The sequence below is a fragment of the Dermochelys coriacea genome, chromosome 9 (genome assembly GCF_009764565.3).
Source record: "Dermochelys coriacea isolate rDerCor1 chromosome 9, rDerCor1.pri.v4, whole genome shotgun sequence".
NCBI lineage: Eukaryota > Metazoa > Chordata > Testudines > Dermochelyidae > Dermochelys > Dermochelys coriacea.
The window spans coordinates 57,587,839-57,603,639 of record NC_050076.1 but is presented as its reverse complement, the minus strand read 5'-3'; the positions used below and the strand labels follow the sequence as shown (position 1 = coordinate 57,603,639).

At 51.0% G+C, this 15,801-nt stretch overlaps 1 protein-coding gene across 25 annotated transcripts in view; it reads right to left on the bottom strand.

The window, feature by feature from the left end:
* KIF1A (kinesin family member 1A) overlaps positions 1-15,801 on the bottom strand; it is a 216,928-nt gene that overhangs the window by 34,186 nt on the left and 166,941 nt on the right. For all 25 annotated transcript variants that reach the window (XM_038415722.2, XM_038415725.2, XM_043491635.1 and 22 more), the window contains 6 exons: positions 14,457-14,575; positions 12,994-13,049; positions 10,687-10,795; positions 5,773-5,839; positions 5,559-5,643; positions 4,459-4,564 (listed from right to left, as the gene is read on the bottom strand). In XM_038415722.2, the coding sequence (XP_038271650.1) occupies positions 4,459-4,564; positions 5,559-5,643; positions 5,773-5,839; positions 10,687-10,795; positions 12,994-13,049; positions 14,457-14,575 (542 nt within the window). The remainder of the gene's footprint in view (positions 1-4,458; positions 4,565-5,558; positions 5,644-5,772; positions 5,840-10,686; positions 10,796-12,993; positions 13,050-14,456; positions 14,576-15,801) is intronic.

Below are 15,801 nucleotides of genomic sequence, written 5' to 3'. Positions count from 1 at the left end.
CGCATTATTGTTGTTATTATTATTGCACCGTCACCTGTTATCCCTGCCTTGCCTACGGTAAGGCTCATGCCTATGACAAGGCTGGTACTGGCGCTGAGGGGGAGGCTGCGGCTTAAATGGCTTCCTCTGTTGTCACCGGGGTGTGCATACCCAGCGACTTAAGTGTAGCCCTCGAGTCCTTGAGGCTATGCAGCCTCGCGTCCTTCTGGTCTGAAAAGAGCCTGGACCCTTCAAAGGGGAGATCCTGAAATGTACTCTGGACCTCAAGTGGCAGGCCTGACTCCTGCAGCCACGCTGAGCGCCTCATGACCACCCCCAACACGATTGTTCTGGCTTCCGTGTCTGCTGAATCCAGGGAGACCTGGAGAGAGGTCTGAGCTACTGATTTGCCCTCGTCCACCAGGGCCGTAAACTCCTGTTGGGAACCTTGCAGGAGGTTGTCCTTAAACTTCCCCACTGCTGCCCAGGAGTTAAAATTATGCCTGTTGAGGATGGCCTGCTGGTTCACAATCCTTGACTGAAGGCCCCCTGACGAGTACACCTTTCTGCCAAAAAGGTCCAGGCAGTTTGCCTCCTTGGCCTTAGGTACCGGGGCCTGTTGTCCATGGTGCTCCCTTTTGTTCACCCCCGAGACCACCAGGGAGCACGAACTTGGGTGGCAGAACAAGAATTCGTAGCCCTTTGATGGGGCAAAGTACTTGCGCTCCACACCTTTGGCCGTTGGAGCGCTGGAGGCCGGGGTCTGTCATATAGTCTTATAATTTGATTGGACAGTCTTAATGAGCTGGAGCGCTATTCTAGATGGACCTTCGGGGCTCAAAATGTCCACCATGGGGTCCTCCTGCTCAACCGTCTCCTCAACCTGCAACCCCAAGTTTTGGGTGACCCTACGCAGTAGCTCCTGGTAGGCTCTGTGGTCTATGGGTGGAGGGTCGGACACCGCTGTTCCCGCCACTGCCTCATCCGGGGATGACGAAGAGGTTAGAAGCTGCTAAACCCCCTCTGGCTGGTCCTCCAGCTCAGGCTGGTGTGGGAGACCTTGGGGCGGTACTGGACTCAGTGCTGGTCTCTCCAGTTTATCCTGGGGGGATGCTGAAGGTCCGTATACTGTAGCTTCTGGCGCCATCGGGCGTTGGTGCGGGGACCGGGACCGCTGCACCGAGTAGCTCACCCTGGACGGGGCCCCTTGGCACTGTTGATAGGCCCAAGGTATCCAGAAGGGCCAATGATCTAGCAGCCCCCATTGGGGGTGCCACCCTGTCTGAGGCTCCTTGCTGTCCGGAGCACGGTGCAAGTAACTGTAATGGCTGGAGTCGGTGCCGAACTGTGGTGATGCCAACCGCAAAGGCCACTGCGGTGGTGACGATTTGTGCTGGCAGGAGGTCGACGAGCGGCTCTTAACTGAACGGGAGTGAGACTGGTATCAAAATCCCTGGGAACGGGATCTGGACCAGGACCGACGTTCTCGGGACCGGGATCGGCATCTGCGGGAGTCCTCTGGTGAGGACCGTCTCAACTCCTCCCGGTGCCGGTCTCTAATTGGTGCTGGAGAGCATCGTGCCTCTTCTGTTACTTCCTTGCACCGACCCATTCCTGGTACCGCGATTTTCTTCTGAGCCACAGTTACTGGGAGTCTGCAGACGTGGAGCTCGACCAGGACCAACTCCGGGAGCAATGCCGGGACTGTGTCCTTGAACGGCAGACCATTGCCAGCTTACCCCTCGAGGGTACCTGTGGCATGGGTGCTGGAGGATTCTCCCTGTACGGGATGGGGCTCGTCGCCGACAGCTCAATGAGGTCCTTTGCCACCTCAAAGGTGCCAGGCATGGAGGGCTGATCCATTAAGTCCTCGAGCCCATCGTCTGCACTGAGCTCACTTAGGCCTAGGCTCAGTGGGACTTGTGGTGCTGAAACAACCGGTGCCAGCGCCAGTACAGCAGCCTTCCTGCTCTTATCGGTGCTCGGGGTCTTGGAAGGTGCCGGCCTCCAATGCGGGGAATGTCCGCGCCTTCCTTTTGGCTGCACCATGGGCTGTATCGGCAAGGACGAGCAGTGCTGGGGCCTAGTCTGGTGCTCTGGGACTGATAGCTTTCGGTGTTTAGCTAGTGCCGTGTCTCCCGATGTCTCCGGGGCCACTACACGCTGAGGAAGCTGGAGTTGACGTCGGGCACTCCAGGCCTGGTGGCTGCAATGCGGCTTCCATCAACAGCTGCTTCAAACGAAAGTCTTTCTTTCTTTGCTCTTGGCTTGAATGCCTTGCAAATCTTATATTGCTTAGTTTGATGTTCTTCCCCCAGGCAACGTAGACACGAGCCGTGGGGATCGCTAACTGGGATAGGCTTGCGGCACATGGCACAAGCCTTAAACCCGTGGGCCTGTGGCATGCTCCGCAGCCCGGGGTGGGGGCTGGAAGCCTCCAAGCACGTAATCACTTAAGTGTCTACAACAAAGTTATGCTAACTAACTGATAACAGCTATCTATAAGAAAGGCTAAGGGACTGCTCTCATACGAGAGAGAGGTTATTCCAACGCTGCCTCAGACAGTAAGAAGGAACTGGAGGGGGTGAGGTGGCAGGGATATATATGCACGGCGCAGTGGCGCCACTCAGGAGGCCCCACCAGCCCGACAGGAGCCGCTAAGGGAAAAAGTTTCCGACACTCGTGCGCGCGGACACCTAATGTGGAATGGACGTGAACAAGCACTTGAAGAAGATCAAAAGGTTGAGAAACTCTGCGTCTATTACACTGTTTGTTTGTATCAATTTCTGTCTTGCTCAGGAGAGGCAGGAACAAACGATCTGAGCTACCCAGAGAGGTGCTGCTGTTCTGAGTCCCTGTTCCCTCTGAACACTGCTGCTGTCACCCTCATGCAGTGTCACCTGTATGGCATCTGACAGCTTGTAGTGGAGCCTCTTCTACTGCCCTGATCCAATCCTTTCCTCAGAGTCACTCACTGCTCAGTGACTCTTCAGATGCAACTGCTTGTCACACGACTCGCGTTACGCCTGGCCTGCCCTTGACCTTCCCCACTCCTCTCAAGCACTCACTCCAGCTACCTGCTGTCTTGCTCTTGCCTCCTCGGTCATCCACCCAGCTGGCGAAGGGCTCTGCTGGCCTGGGGCAGAGCGCTGGCCTGTGGGCATTGCTGGGTGAGGCAGATTAAGTAAGCAAGCACACAGGTCACAATGGGATTGACCATTTCTCCTGTACTGAGCTTTCTGGGTTTTAAACTGTATTCCCTCAATTACACCATGTGCACATAGGCAGGGCAGCCATGGCAGGAGGAAGGAAGAGGAGACATCCCCAAGGACGCAGGGAGGAAGCTGTGACAGGGACAAGCTCAGTTTCCTTCCTGCCACTCTCGGGGGACAGGCAGTGCAATGCTTCACAATAGCCACACACATTGCCAGTGATGATCTCTCATCTCCTCTATGTGAATTACAAGCAAGCACTGTGACTAGTGATGGCCCCTGCTTCCTGCTAGATGTACTCCCAATCTTGTCCTAAAACATACTGTACAATCACTTCCACCCAGAATCCATCCCAGCGTGAACCTGTGACAGCTCTCCAGGCTAGACATCTTGCTGGGGCTGCCCTGAGCTGCAGCAGTGACCTGGAGCTCTGCTCTGTGGTGCCAGTATCAGTCGCTCCGCATCCACCACTGACTGGTTATTCATTCCAAGCTTGCTGCTAGGGTTCCAAGTTCTGGTGTTTGCTGCCACCCCCTTAAGACTTAGTCAAAAGCATCAGCACTAGCAAAGTGCATCTAGGCATCTGACTGACACTGCAGCACACAGCTATCCTGGGTCTCAGAGAAGCCTAGGTGACAATCTCAGCATCTAAAGGGAGGTGCATACAACATTGCCTATCAGTTGAATGTAGGGCCATGGGGCCTCACCACCCTGGGTTAATGCTGTTACAACACAGGGGTGGGGATGGCATCTTAAAATCCAGGGGTGGGTGAAAATCCAAAGACTCCTTTGATGTTGGTGTAATGTTTTGAAAATGTCACTGGGAGGTGAGGCCCCCTTTGGCACATGCCAATGGCAGCCCTGGGCAGTGCAAGGAAGACCTGCCTCAGCAGCCTCGGGTGAAAGCTGTCAGCCAGATAATGATCTGAGATGCCATCAAGGAGTGTGTGTTTGTGTGTGGAAGGGGATTTGGGGAAGCCCACTTCGAATCCCTGGGCTTCTTTACATTCTCCACTATTCCTGCCTTGTGATGCAGCCATGTCGCCATCCTGCCAGTGCCCTCTGAAATGCAGACTTAGCACAACCACCATCCCTAAGTGGCCCTGCAGCAGCAAGAAGACCCTGATGGGCAAGACCTCAGAGGCAGGAGGGAGAGAAGCCCCCATGAACACAGACAGCCCTCGTCAACCTAACTGGACCAGACATTGCCTAGCACCACAGGACAGCAGGGCAAAATGAAGAGACGGCAAGGCCAGGCCAGACCCACCGATCATCCTGGGAGGGGTGGACGTATCCAGACGACAGGATGTTCAGAGACAAGATGTTGGGGTCGATGAGAGACTCATCCCCTTCTGGGGTGTTTCGGATCCGACCTGCCAACACACGTCAAAACACACCATTTGGAGGATGGGCAGCTGGGGGTGGGAGCACAGCTCAATGGGCACAATTCACAGTTCTAAGCTGCATAGCAGGGTAAATGGTAAAAGTGAGACTAGGGGAAGATGCTTAATGTCAGCATCATATCCTCTTTCAGCCCCTTGGGACAGGCCCTATATCCATCCCCTCCTGCTAGAACTAGAGACCAGATTGCCCAGGCTCATCCCCATGGGTGGGAGGGTGCATGGCTCCAGGGGGACCACTAGGAGGAACTCTGTATGCCTACTACCACACCCCCCTGTAGGTCTGGCTCACTCCCTTCCACATGGCTGGCCAACCCCAAAGGCCAGTAGCATCAAAGGCCATGGAGAGGGGGAGGCATGTCCTTCCATCTTGTCCCCTACCCATAAGGGCACATGGATGGAGCCACTCCTGAGCTCCCCAAAGCATAGTCTGGCCTTTACATGGGCTATGAAATGAGAGAGGCTCCTTGCCCCTTCCCCTCCACTATGCCCTGGGTAGAGAGCAGGCACCGAGAGGGCCCCACTTCCCCAAATGGGGGCTCAAAGAGCTGGCAGAGGTCCCCCAGTCTAATCCGGGATGCTGGTAAGAACAATGGAGGCACTGCCTCAGCTGGTGGCAATTTACATTGATGTAAATGGAACTCGGACCATTGACAGCAGCGGAGGATCTGCCCCGGGACCCCTGCTGCAGCAGTAAGGGCCTGGCAGCTCAGCCTTGGCTCCTGGGGGTAGCCTGGTATTCAAGGAAGGGGCGCCTTGCTTAGTGATGTGCTGCTGAGCATGAGTAAAGGGGGTGCCAGCAGGCCCCCAGCGATCTGCATTATTTCCCACAACAGGCATGACAGAGTAGGAGGAGCGGGAGCCTGGATAAAGTATGAGGGAGAAGAGAATGGGAGGGAGTACACAGGCGTGAGGACGCAGGAGTGAGGCGTCTGCTCAGACCCTGCCAATCAGCAACTCTGCTTACCCACAACCAGCTCTCGCACTTCTTTCCAACGAACAAGGCTGCTGTTTTCATGCACTAACGTCACGGTGATCCTCCTCTGGATTCCCTGCCAGCACCATGCCAGAGAGAGAAGAGCAGTGGTTAAAACCAACAGCCCAACACGCAGTTGTTATGGGGACTAGGAAGATGGGCCAGCAGGGCAGCGCAGGAACAAGGAGCAGGGCAAAGACCATACCTGGTGGAGCAGGAAGGTTCCATGGCACGGCATCCCTCCACGGTGATCAACAACAGCAGGAATGTAACTGAAAAAGGGAAGATCAGTGAGATGTGATTGGAGATGGGGGTGCTCCTCCCCATGTCAGGGCCCGAACTATCTCGCCCCACCACCCCACAGTCCATGGGGATCTCACACGTACTGTTTGAAGAACAGCTAACCAGAAACTCAAAAGGTAATAACAAAATGTTTAAGTACATCAGAAGCAGGAAGCCTGCTAAACAACCAGTGGGGCCCCTGGACGATCAAGATACAAAAGGAGCACTTAAAGACGATAAAGTCATCGCAGAGAAACTAAATGAATTCTTTGCTTCAGTCTTCATGGCTGAAGATGTTAGGGAGATTCCCAAACCTGAGCTGTCTTTTATAGGTGACAAATCTGAGGAATTGTCACAGATTGAAGTGTCACTAGAGGAGGTTTTGGAATTAATTGAGAAACTTAATAGTCACACGTCACCGGGACCAGATGGCATTCACCCAAGAGTTCTGAAAGAATTCAAATGTGAATTTGCGGAACTATTAACTATGGTTTGTAACTTGTCCTTTAAATCATTGGCCAAACCGGACAGCCTCTACGCAAAAGAATAAATGGACACAAATCTGACATCAGGAATCAGAACATTCAAAAACTGGTAGGAGAACACTTCAGCCTCTCTGGCCACTCAGTAACAGATTTAAAGGTGGCAATTTTGCAACAGAAAAGCTTCAAAAACAGACTCCAACAAGAAACTGCTGAGCTTGAATTAATATGCAAACTAGATACCATTAACTTGGGTTTGAATAGAGACTGGGAGTGGCTGGGTCATTACACATATTGAATCTATTTCCCCATGTTAAGTATCCTCACACCTTCTTGTTGACTGTCTAAATGGGCCATCTTGACTATAACTACAAAAGTTTTTTTTCTCCTGCTGATAATAACTCATCTTAATTAATTAGCCTCTTATAGTTTGTATGGCAACTTCCACCTTCTCTGTATGTATATACCTATCTATCTTCTTACTATATGTTCCATTCTATGCATTTGACAAAGTGGGTTGTAGCCCATGAAAGCTTATGCTCAAATAAATTTGTTAGTCTCTAAGATGCCACAAGTACTCCTGTTCTTTTTGCTCAAGATAGTTAAGACCAAAGCAGACTGTGAAGAACTTCAAAAAGATCTCACAAAACTAAGTGATTGGGCAACAAAATGGCAAATGAAATTTAATGTGGATAAATGTAAAGTAATGCACATTGGAAAAAATAACCCCAACTAGACATACAACATGATGGGGGCTAATTTAGCTATAACTAATCAGGAGAAAGATCTTGGAGTCATTGTGGATAGTTCTCTGAAGATGTCCACGCAGTGTGCAGCAGAAGTCAAAAAAGCAAACGGGATATTAGGAATAATTAAAAAAGGGGTAGAGAATAAGACGGAGACTATCTTATTGCCCTTATATAAATCCATGGCACGTTCGCATCTTGACTACTGCGTACAAATGTGATCCCCTCACCTCAAAAAAAGATATGCGGGCATTAGAAAAGGTTCAGAAAAGGGTAACTAAAATGATTAGGGGTTTGGAACGGGTTCCATATGAGGAGAGATTAAAGAGGCTAGGACTTTTCAGCTTGGAAAAGAGGAGACTAAGGGGGGATATGATAGAGGTATATAAAATCATGAGTGGTGTGGAGAAAGTGAATAAGGAAAAGTTATTTACTTGTTTCCCATAATATAAGAACTAGGGGCTACCAAATGAAGTGAATGGGAAGCAGGTTTAAAACAAATAAAAGGAAGTTCTTCACTCAGCACACAGTCAACCTGTGGAACTCCTTGCCTGAGGAGATTGTGAAGGCTAGGACTATAACAGGGTTTAAAAGAGAACTGGATAAATTCACGGAGGTTAAGTGTATTAGCCAGGATGGGTAAGGAATAGTGTCCCCAGCCTCTGTTTGTCAGAGGGTGGAGATGGATGGCAAGAGAGAGATCACTTGATCATTACCTGTTAGGTTCATTCCCTCTGGGGCACCTGGCATTGGCCACTGTCGGTAGACAGGATACTGGGCTGGATGGACCTTTGGTCTGACCCAGTATGGCCATTCTTATTTTCTTATGTTCTTACCCGCCAAGTCCCTGGGGATCTCACACATGTTCGCCCCAGGTCCCATGGGATCTCACAAATACACCCCCCAGGGCCCGGGGGATCTCACGCTCGCATCCCCCAGGTCCTGGGGGTTCTCACCTATGCACCCCCCAAGGCCCGGGGGTTCTCACACACGCACCCTGCAAGGCCCGGGGGGAATCACAGAATATCAGGGTTGGAAGGGACCTCAGGAGGTCATCTAGTCTAACCCCCTGCTCAAAGCAGGACCAATCCCCAACTAAATCATCCCAGCCAGGGCTTTGTCAAGCCTGACCTAAAAAACCTCTAAGAAAGGAGGATCCATCACCTCCCTAGGTAACCCATTCCAGTGCTTCACCACCCTCCTAGTAAAAAAGTTTTTCCTAATATCCAACCTAAACCTCCCACACTGCAACTTGAGACCATTACTCCTTGTAATGTCATCTGGTACCACTGAGAACAGTCTAGATCAATTCTCTTTGGAACCCAATCTCAAACATGCACTCGCAGCTCCCAAGGTCCTGAGGAATCACACATGCACCCACAGGTTCCAGGGGATCTCACACATGTCCCACTCAAAGCCCAATGGATCTCACACATGCATCCCCTAGGGCCCGAGGGTTCTCACCGATGCACCCCTCCAGGCCCGGGGGATCTCACACAGGCAAGCAACAAGGCCCAGGGGAATCACAGAATATCAGGGTTGGAAAGGACCTCAGGAGGTCATCTAGTCCAACCCCCTGCTCAAAGCAGGACCTAACTCACACTCGCATCCCCTGAGGTCCAGGGGGATCTCACACATGTCCCACTCAGAGCCCAGTGGATCCCACCCATGCACCCAACAGGTCCCAGAGGATCACACCCATGCACCCAACAGGTCCCAGAGGATCTCATCCACGCACCCTCCAAGGCCCGGGGGATCTCATCCATGCACCCCACAGAGCCTGGGGGATCTCCAACAGGCATGCCCGAGGTCCCAGAGGATCTCACACTCGCATCCCCCCCCCCCCGAGGTCTGGGGAATTTGACACAGGCACCCCACAGGACATGTGGGATCTGACAAATGTACCCCCTAGGGCCTGGGGATCCCTTACACGCACCCCACAGGTCCCTGGAGATCTCACATGCACCCCTCAAGGCCCAGGGGATGTCACACATGCACCCCTCAAGGCACAAGGGCTCACATGTGCACATCACAGGACCCTAGGGCTCTCCACACACACACACCCCCCTTGTGATTCCCATTTGTGTTGCCAGTGCCATGCAGGGAGGGTTCTGATCACTGGAAGAGATTTAGATTCAGCCCTTCAGCTCGCAAAAGGGCATACCAATGTCCTGAGCCCATCCCAGCACACTGGAGACCAGACACAGGCCCAGACTCTACAGGGGCCATGCAAGGAGCGAACAGACTTTCTCCCAGAAGCAGCAGCAGGTGACTGGATGTCTCTGATCATCAGTGGAGCCCTTAGAGCATCCCAGACTCAGAGATGCTTGAATCCTTTATTGGCTGAGTTTTGCCCCTTGGTCCCAGTTGCGAATTACCCACAACCAGGCTGTGATTTTAGACATTTAATTGCTATGCCCAATTGCCCAACCAATAATTTGTGCCAACGTTTTTTTAAACCTGTGGTTTGTTTTCCAATGGATCCCTGTGAGAATTCCCTTTGGTGCCATGTGACTGCTCTCCCAAGTTCCATGGTGTTTTATCTGCCCCCTGCGTGGGTCATCTAAAAGCAGCCATATCTGCACATTATCGATGAACCACTGTCACAGAATCTCTTGTGTGAATCCCAGAAAGAGGTGGCTTTGGGAACAGGGCAGATGTGAGACCTCTTCACCATTGGTGTGACACCAAACAGCCGGGGAATAAAAAACTCCTTCAAATGAGAACTCTAGGCTGGAGGTGAGAGTCTAGACGAGTGCCAAGCCATTGCAAGCACTAGCCCAAGGAACTGTGGTTTGTTTGCAAATGCTTTTCTGCTGCATTTGTCCCACACTCCCCAGCTGCACACTAGCGCCACTCCCATGTCCCTCATTTGTTTACTTGTGGCAGGCTATTTTTTTTGCATCACTTATTGCCCTGAGTTCCAACATCTTGTCAATCTTTCACCAGCAAATCCCTCCTGGAATGCATCGGGAGGCCCATGCTCCTTCCGCAGTGGCAGTTCTGAATGCCCCTGTAAGTTCCCTTAGCTGCACATAGGCTCATTAATGATTGTGCTTTGGAAAGATTCTCCCCAGGCTCTTCCTACAGCTACCAAGCAATTCAAAGCCTGCTGCTGGTCGTGCAGGGCCCTCTACATGTGCCCTGCACCTGACAGTGGGGCAGCTGCTCCCACATACAGTAGACCTAACATCTGGAAGAGCTGTAATTAAATCAACAGGTGTGGCTGGCTGATGGTGTGGGGAGGAAGGCAATTTTATTACTGGCTGATTTCCTTTTCTCATTGTTCTACATGAGACAGCTACATAAGCACAATTCTCATAGCTCTTTGGACCACACTGTCCTTTGGGGAGAAACTTGTTCCATTTTGCAAGGGACATCTCAAAAGGTGACACTGTGGTTTGGCATAGAATCATAGGACTGGAAGGGACTTCGGAGGTCATATAGTCCAGTCCCCTGCACTCATGGCAGGACTAAGTATTATCTAGACCTTCCCTGACAGGTGAGCTCCCCAGGGTAGGATTCCCCCTACAGCTCTCCAGGATGGAGTCCCCCGACAGTGGGACATTCCGGTTCCCTGGTCAGCCCTCAGCAGAGGATGGTACTTACTCGCCATTGGCCTCCAGCTCGCAGATCTCAAAGAAGACCATCAGATCGTATTTGCACTGGCAGGGCCCTGCGCTGGGTCGCGCCAGGGTGCTCAGCTTCGTCGCTGGCACTACAGCAGGCAGAAAATAAGACTTACAAAACAGGAAAGGAGACGCTGCCGAAGTGTGAGCTGGACTCACTGCACCACTCAGGAGATGAGTGTCAGTCAGAGCCAGGACCATTGGCAGTGACCGTCGAGGAGAGAAGCTAGCTGAGATCTAGCCCCAGCTGGAGATGACCTCTGACCCCCAACATGCCAAGAGAAGAGGGGACAACATGCACTGACACATGAACCCAGTCAGATTCTGTGAACCCTTACTCCCACTGTGGTGCATACTCCTGTCCGTAGTCCCATTGAAGCCAGTGGGCCGACATGGGGAGCCAGGGTACGAAGATCAGACAAGACACACACAAAAGTAGTGATTGCTGCTTTTGCTACGCTCTGGCTGAGCATTGCCTTCTGAAAGGCCAGCCCCACTCAGGCACTTCCAGCCAGAGGCCTGACCCCAAATCACAGAACGGGGAATCAGGACATACAGAGGCAACAGCAAACCAAGACACTAGGCTGAGAGGAAAACCACTGGTACTCAGGTGTCAGATGCTAAAATGCAGGTAGCCTCAGAAAGCTGTGTACTGCTTTGGGAACAGGCATGGCAACGCCATTCAGTACTGAGCTCTGTGGGTGTCCCCCAGCCCTTACATGGACACATTCCCCAGGGGAGGCATGGCTAGAAACCCGAGTAGCAGTGGGATCTTCTACAACAGTGTCCAGGAACCAACCAGGTTTTGGAGCCTTTCTCACAGCAAGTTCATTACAGGCGGGAGGGGGATGGGGAAGGGCACAGGGCTGGACTTCTCCCTCTCTCGCAGCAGCAACAAGGTGGCTGAGCTAGCAGCAGAGAGAGAGCATGCCCAGAGAGCGCATCCAGAAGGGAGCTGACTAGCACATCAGGCACCAAATATTTTATCAGCTGGAGGGATTTTTTTTATGCTCTTCGGGGTGGAGGGAAGGGAAACAAACAGAAATCCCCAAATAAAGCAAAACAGTTGAGACACAGAGCAGAGCAGGATATTGTGGGGACAGGGGATGCAGTCTGCTTTGCCAATGCTACACACTTCAGCTGCACCTCTTTAACCACTCCTGAGCCCTCTGAGCCGCTGCTTTAAACAGGTGTCCCACTCAAATCAATGTGTGTCAGGACAGATCTGTAGCACACCTCTGCCTAACAAGGAGGCAGGGAGATGTAAGAGTGGAGGAAGTGGAGATACCCCGGGATGGGTATTCTGCAATCTGGATGCACATGCCAACGGAAGGCAATTCAATGTCAGTCCAGGAACCCTTTCCTATAGCAAGTGGAACACTGAGGTTATAGTGCTAGTGGGCCACCAAGGAATGGCTCTTCATGGACAACAACGGCTAGTGAAAGGATAGAGGCATCCCTGCAGGAAGGGAAAGGGATGAGGAAGGATTGCTGGAGTGCAGGAGGTACTCAGCATGCCAGTGGATAGGCCTACTTCTGAGCTAACCAGATCCTAATGAGCAGACTTGGCAGGTTTAGAGTGCTGTGAATTATCCAACTGCTGATTTCTTGATATTGTCAAGATTTTCTGAGGTCCTGTTCTCTGCTACCGAGTCACCGCAAGGCAGTAACCCTCGTCCAGTAAAAAATCAAACCGCCTGTGCTAGCCATCATTCACTGTGCGGCCCATGGGCCGCTCCAGCCAGCACCCCGCTTTACACTCAGCTATCGCCATCTGGGCCCCTTTCTGCAGCAAATGCAAAAGGCAATGTGGCTAGCATCATCAGGCCTTCCTGTTCATCTCACCACCAAGACTGCTCTCTGGTGAACATTTCCACAGAAATAGCTCCCCCCATCTGCAACACTGAGAAGTTCCCCAGATGAACAGTTTCTCTGTAGAGCTACACACCATGGCTGGCTCTATGGACATGTCAAAGAACCAATACACCACGAATACTAGCTAGCCTGGAATGGTCTCCTTCCCCGCAATGGAGTGGCTTGATTTACAGAAGCCATCTTAAGAACATTATGCAATGCATCAAGCAAAACAGCATGAGAACCCACAGCCCATTATTGAAACACCATCTCCCACCACACAGACCCTTACTGGGCACAAAACCAGGTGACCATGGACTTATCGGAGAGCAGTGCAGTGAGGAATGACCAATTCTCCCCCAATTTCCATGTGCTTCCAAGTTGTGGTTTCTGAAGCCTAATGTGCTTTAGAAGGGGAAAAACAATGGCCTACCTGGCTTGGACAACGGCATGACCCGGGGGAAGTGGCGTCGGGATGGTCTCAGTGGGCTGTGGAGAGAAGAGACTCAGATGAAAGAATGCATGCAAAATAAATGACTGGTTTAGAGAAGATAGAACCGGAGGTCCCCTCCTCAAAACACAGGAACAAGGGGACACTCTCTGAAGCTGGAAGGTAGAAAACTCAAAACCAACAAAAGGATATTGTGACAAAGCTCTGTCCTTGTCTCCTGTATTTCCTGGTGGATTTCACTAGCCTCAGAGGCTCACTATGCCCCTCCACGTAGCCCTTCTCTCTTTAGAGGCAAGGGTCACAGTTTACTGAGCCATTTTCATAGAATATCAGGGTTGGAAGGGACCTCAGGAGGTCATCTAGTCCAACCCCTGCTCAAAGCAGGACCAATCCCCAATTTTTGACCCAGATCCCTAAATGGCCCCCTCAAGAATTGAGCTCACAACTCTGGGTTTAGCAGGCCAATGCTCAAACTACTGAGCTATCCCTCCCACTCCATCATAAGTCAGCAAGGGAGGTGAGGAGAAGCAACCCTCCCTTGCAATCTCTGTTGTCTCCCAGTCTCAGTGATTAATTGGGGAAGGATGGGGAGCCCTCTACTCTGGGATCTAGCCCAGGGACCCTAATAGTAGCAACTGTGGTAGCTGACTTTTTGGAAATAGGACATGTACAATTCTCTGGGCCACTTCCCCACAGCAGCCCTCACTCAATATCTCCGTCACAGTTACCTCAGGGCCTCCTTCCTTGCACCTGATATGCCTTTGTACTGCTTAGTTCCTCCAAGAGCATGGCTTCCTCCTACAGCTCCTGACACATACACCTCACTGACTAACTGGGAGGCTTTTAACTAGTTCCAGCCAGCCCTTGATTGGCTTCAGGTGTCCCAATTAACCTAGCTATCACCACTGCTTTCTAGAAGGATGTTAATTGGTCCCAGGTGTCTTGATGAACCTGGAGCAACTGCCAATTGGTTACCATGGTACCAGGGATTTGTTTAGCCGGGGACTAACATACCTGTTCCCCACTACTTTACTATAGCCATCTGGCCTTGCCCCATCACAATATACTTTTGCAGGCAACATCTCATTAGACTATGGAACCCACTGCCACAGGATGTTGAGGCCAAGAATTTAGTAAGATTCCTCTTTATTTTCATACATGTTAGAGGAATGGAAAACTCTGGATTCTTAGTTAAAGCTTCGAGATGCTGAAGAATTCAGTACTGCTAAACTGTAGATTCCAGAGAGTCTTTGCACAGAATTTATAGACCTGATCCACAGCCCAAGGAAACCAGTGGAATGATTCCCATTGATTTGGATAGCTTTTATCAGATCCTAGGTCCAGGCTACATGAGGCTCTGGTTACAGAATTAAAAAATAAGTCTGAGTCAACATGAGGGGTAAGCCCATCATCTGGATGTTACCCCTTCCCTACAACACACTGACCTGAGCACGTCCTTGCAGAGAGGAGGAAAGGGATGTTGCTGATAATGCCCAAATACCTCAAACACAATTGGTTGGCTTTTGATGTACTCAATGAATGACTTGGTCACCTCCACTGCAATCTGAGAAGGGAGCAGGGGACAAGCAACAACACTTTAAAATGACATACAGCAGCAATCCATTCATCTAGGCCCCTATCCAGGAAAGGATTTAAGCATGTGACTTCCACTGGATTACTCACACTCTTAAAGTTACACATGTGATGGATCAGAGCCTTGTTAGGTCAGATATTAAACAGACCAGCAACTAAGACACAATACTTTGCTTACCAGTAAATGGTATTTCTCCAAGGAAACAGGCTCAGCTTTCCCTTCTGGTGGGTTTTTGCTTATGTCACACTTAGACAATGATGGCATAATGCTGCTGGTTTATTTTTCCCAAAACTAAGGCAGCCCTTTGATCTATGCTGGAGGAGGACGGGTGAATACTTCTGCATGGGAGTGGATTGTCTTCCAGAGCAAAATGGTGAGATAGGCCTTGAGGCTTCTCACAGAGACATTCAGCATCAGAAAAATCTGGACCCATATTGCCAGGGCTTACTACAGAGGTCTACAGCTTTTCTACACCAGGTCCTTGAAGGAGAGGCTAATAATGTCAAAATAAATATGAAGAGCAGGAATAGGAGCCATGACCTTCATGAGCAGGACTGAAGGAACCTTAACATTGGCCTTTATTCTTCTCTCTGGAGCTGGTTTTCCAGGCTTCACCTTTAAGCCAGTCCCAGGCTGTGACAGTGTTTGTGGTCATGTGAGAGTGGACACAGGGAAGAGAAGGGGGAAGGATAACAACCCCTAATGACCTGGTCTTAGGCTGGAGGTAGCCTGTTGTCAGCCGAGGCCCTGTGCTGCTTCAGAGAGAGATGATTGTTCAGGGACATGGCAAGTTAGACACAAAGGTCTAGAAAGTTTGGGCTCCTTAGAATATCAGGGTTGGAAGGGATGTCAGGAGGTCATCTAGTCCAACTCCCTGTTCAAAGCAGGACCAATCCCCAATTTTTGCCCCAGATCCCTAAATGGGCCCCTTAAGGATTGATGTTTAGCAGGCCAATGCTCAAACCATTGAGCTATCCCTCCCCCCAAGAGAGTCTTTTGTTGGTTTTCTTTGTAGCACTCTCTGGTTTCTCTGCCATTCTCCTCTCACACAGACACCCTCTTGTCTAGAAAAGACTTAACTTGCTGACAAAAACCTACCCTGGGAAAGTTCAGCAAGAAGGGTGTGACAGAGCGCTGGCTGTAGCACACTGGTCACCGAAGGCTGCAGGTGTAATTGGAGCCTACCAACCTGTTAC